This window comes from Cyprinodon variegatus, unplaced genomic scaffold (genome assembly GCF_000732505.1).
Source record: "Cyprinodon variegatus isolate N-32 unplaced genomic scaffold, C_variegatus-1.0 Scaffold65, whole genome shotgun sequence".
In the NCBI taxonomy this organism is placed as follows: domain Eukaryota; kingdom Metazoa; phylum Chordata; class Actinopteri; order Cyprinodontiformes; family Cyprinodontidae; genus Cyprinodon; species Cyprinodon variegatus.
Genome location: NW_015150518.1, coordinates 1664588 through 1667725, shown reverse-complemented (window position 1 = coordinate 1667725; position 3138 = coordinate 1664588). Strand labels below are relative to the sequence as shown.

Genomic DNA, 3138 nt, shown 5'->3' with positions numbered 1-3138 from the left:
TCTCCAGGATGGAGTCACAGCCAAACAGGAACAGACCAGATGAAGCTACTCTGAGAAAAAGCAGAGAGAGCAGAACGTTGAGTGTGATTCAGATGAGGGCAGGTGAGACCTCAATCTCCTGGGTATCGTCCTAAAAGTGCTTCGTAAGTTGGTGAAAAGTCTAAGACCACTTCCTCTGATGAGAGATGCTTTTTCCAAGTTAAGAAAGATGGCTGCCTTAACCCCTCTTTAAAACCATCATTCTTCCTAGGCCAGAATATGGACGTTGTTGTCCTTAAGCGAGTGTCCTGTAGCCTTCAGGTGTAGCTGACCCCCATGTCCATCCAGTAGGAGGGATCAGATCCACCTTTGGTTCCCCTAATTCTTTGTTCCACCTACAGTATATTAAAATCAGTGCTGCCGCATCACTAGTTAGAATTGAAGAAGCATCTTGGATGAGATGAGACACGTCTTTCTCACAGTCCTGGTTGTTAAGTTTTCAGTGAGTTTTCAGTTTCACGTGTATCAATGTTTTTCTTTGTTTTCTATCTTTATTGGTGTTTTCTGGATGGATTTGAGTTCTTAGGTTTTTCTTTGCTTGCCCTCTGTCGCCCTCTTGTGTTGGTCACCTTTTCCCTAGTTCCTTCTAGAAGCCTCTGTTCACACCTGCTCCCAATCAGCTCATTAGTCCTGTCTTTGTTCAGTCAGTAAATACTCTCCCTGTGCAGTTCCTCAGCTGGTCACTCGTCTTTCCCCCTCCTTCCTTCGCTGCTCATGCATGTTTTCCCTGATGACTCCACGGTACAACGTGAACTAAAAAACAAAAAAACCCACCCATCCATCGTTTGGCGACGTGTAAAACCGACCTGCAGTCACCGTGTCGATACCAGCCTTCTCAGAGGCCAGCGCTGATTGGCTGGAAGGCCTCCGAACCATTTGACCTCCAATCGCACTGCTGCCCAGGCCATCTATATCTGAGAGGAAAAATAAATAAATAACAAGGAAAAATGACTAGAGATTAAATATCCATTTTATATTTAATGAAACAATGTTGGAATTTAAGGTTTAAGGCAATTGATTCACATTCTATGAACCTAAAGATTAAATGTAAAAGCTGTGTAAGTGTTTTTAGTCAAAGTTTGACTCTTTAAGTACTGAAAGTTATATAAAACTCAGAGCAGGGATTCAATCAGGTGGAGGCACGACTGGATCCTGTCTCAATCCAGCAGGATGTCTGGAGGCCGAAGAGTTGGGAAAATATCCTAAAATCGTTGCTTTCATTTACTTTTTTGCAGAAAATAACCGGCTTAATTTCTTCTATTCATTTCAGCTTAATTATTTATTTCCATTTCTAAAATAATCTCTTACTAAGTGATTTCAGAAGACAAACAGGTTCAGTTCATACTGTATCTACTAGGTGATTTATCTGAATTAAGTCCCGCGCAGTCAGCAGTAAAACACCATAGAGAGGCTTTGCTTGCACTGCAAAACAAGTTTTATCTAAATAATTTTTTCTTGAATTGTGGAGGTAAGGGAGACATTTAGCCAATGGAACATTTATATTTAAAATAAGTAAAACTATTGCCTTGTCTTGCTTCAAGTAAATAATGTCTAATTATTTTATTTTAAGAGTAAATATATTGATTCCATTGGCATTTAACCCATCCCCTTGGGGANCAGTGGGCTGCCACTGTGCGGCGATCGGGGAGCAGTGGGCTGCCACTGTGCGGCGATCGGGGAGCAGTGGGCTGCCACTGTGCGGCGATCGGGGACTGCCCAGAGTGGCAGTCCGTGGAAGTGGGGCTTGAACTCAGAACCTCAGGATTCCAAGGTCGTCCTCACCAAAGCAGCCATTAGATGGAGGGTATTGCCTTAAGACCCACACTGGAAGCTCGTTCCCCCCAGCTGGGATACAAACCCAGGCTTTCAGTTAGCAGGAAGGGTGGGCTGCCACTGTGCGGCGCCTGGGCAGCAATCAGGGGTTAAGGGTCTTGATCAGAGACCCAGCGTGGCAGTTTGTGGGAGAGGGCCTGAACTCATGACCTCAGGATTCCAAGCCCAATGCCCTGACCACGAGGCTACCACTGCCATCTTATTTACCTGCTCAAATTAAGGATAAATACATTTTATTATATAATACATATTATAATAATATATTTATTTAGTGGATGTATGTTTAGATCCAGGACTCTGGCACATCTTTACCTTTAAAACTAACCTCTGTGATTGACTTTGGTTTTATATTTGTTTTAGTGTCGCAGCTTTTTGTTTTTAGATTTTCTTTGCTTTGAGAAGCACTTTGGATAATAATAAGATCTACATTGGAAAAGTCTATGTTCAATAACCACCTGTCAGCATGGTGATCAGTGGCAAAATGCGGTCTTCTGCTGAGCCCCAGTACCCAGCATCAGCCAGCAGGTTGCGCTCTAACACCTGGTGGTGAAGCTCCTCGATCCAGGGCTGAGACAGAACCACCAGGACTCCGCTGCTCTGGATCAGACGGACAAACTCCTTCTGCAGAACAGGAAGGGAAACACTGAGCGCTGCTAAGACTCCACAGAGGATCCCGCTGTGACTCTGCTCACCAGGCTGAGGGCGGGGGGGAGCTCCCTCCGTCTGTAGTAGTCGCAGCAGCAGAGTTTGAGGTTGAGCAGCAGAACGTAGTACGACACCAGGTAGAGGCCGTCGGCGTTCATCAGAGCCTGGCAGCTCAGAGAGTCGCCAGCTTCAAAGCCTGGAGAGTGAATTCCTCCTGGAGAAACATCAACATACGACTTTAAGAAACTCCAAAAACAGTCACACTTTGGGCTAAATGTGATATTCCTGATCCGTCTCAGAGGATTCAGACTTCCTGCAGAATTAAGTAAGAAAGTAAACTAGAGAGCTTTACCTGAAACCGAAAAAACTAGGAAGTTGCCTAGGGCCCCAAGTTCCTGGGGGCCCCATAAAAGTCTGTTTACATGTATGGTTAATACAACTATTCCTTAAGTTTGCAAAAATGCCGTCAAAAGGCTTATAAGTGTGTCTCAGCCCCCCCCTTCAGTGTCCACCATATTGGATCAATCCATTTGCTGCACATGTTCAGAAAGGTCCAAACAGACAGCAGCAAACCATTTGAAAACAAACCATGCAAAGAGCAGTGTTGCCAACTTAGCGCTT

General features: G+C 44.6%; 1 protein-coding gene across 1 annotated transcript in view; it reads right to left on the bottom strand.

Annotated features, from left to right (window-relative positions):
- The window catches only part of arfgef3 (ARFGEF family member 3), a 68334-nt gene that overhangs the window by 44148 nt on the left and 21048 nt on the right, over positions 1 to 3138 (bottom strand). The window contains exons 16-18 of the mRNA XM_015371811.1: positions 2565 to 2731; positions 2328 to 2493; positions 846 to 953 (exon numbers count right to left, since the gene is read on the bottom strand). Coding sequence (XP_015227297.1) covers positions 846 to 953; positions 2328 to 2493; positions 2565 to 2731 — 441 coding nt within the window. The remainder of the gene's footprint in view (positions 1 to 845; positions 954 to 2327; positions 2494 to 2564; positions 2732 to 3138) is intronic.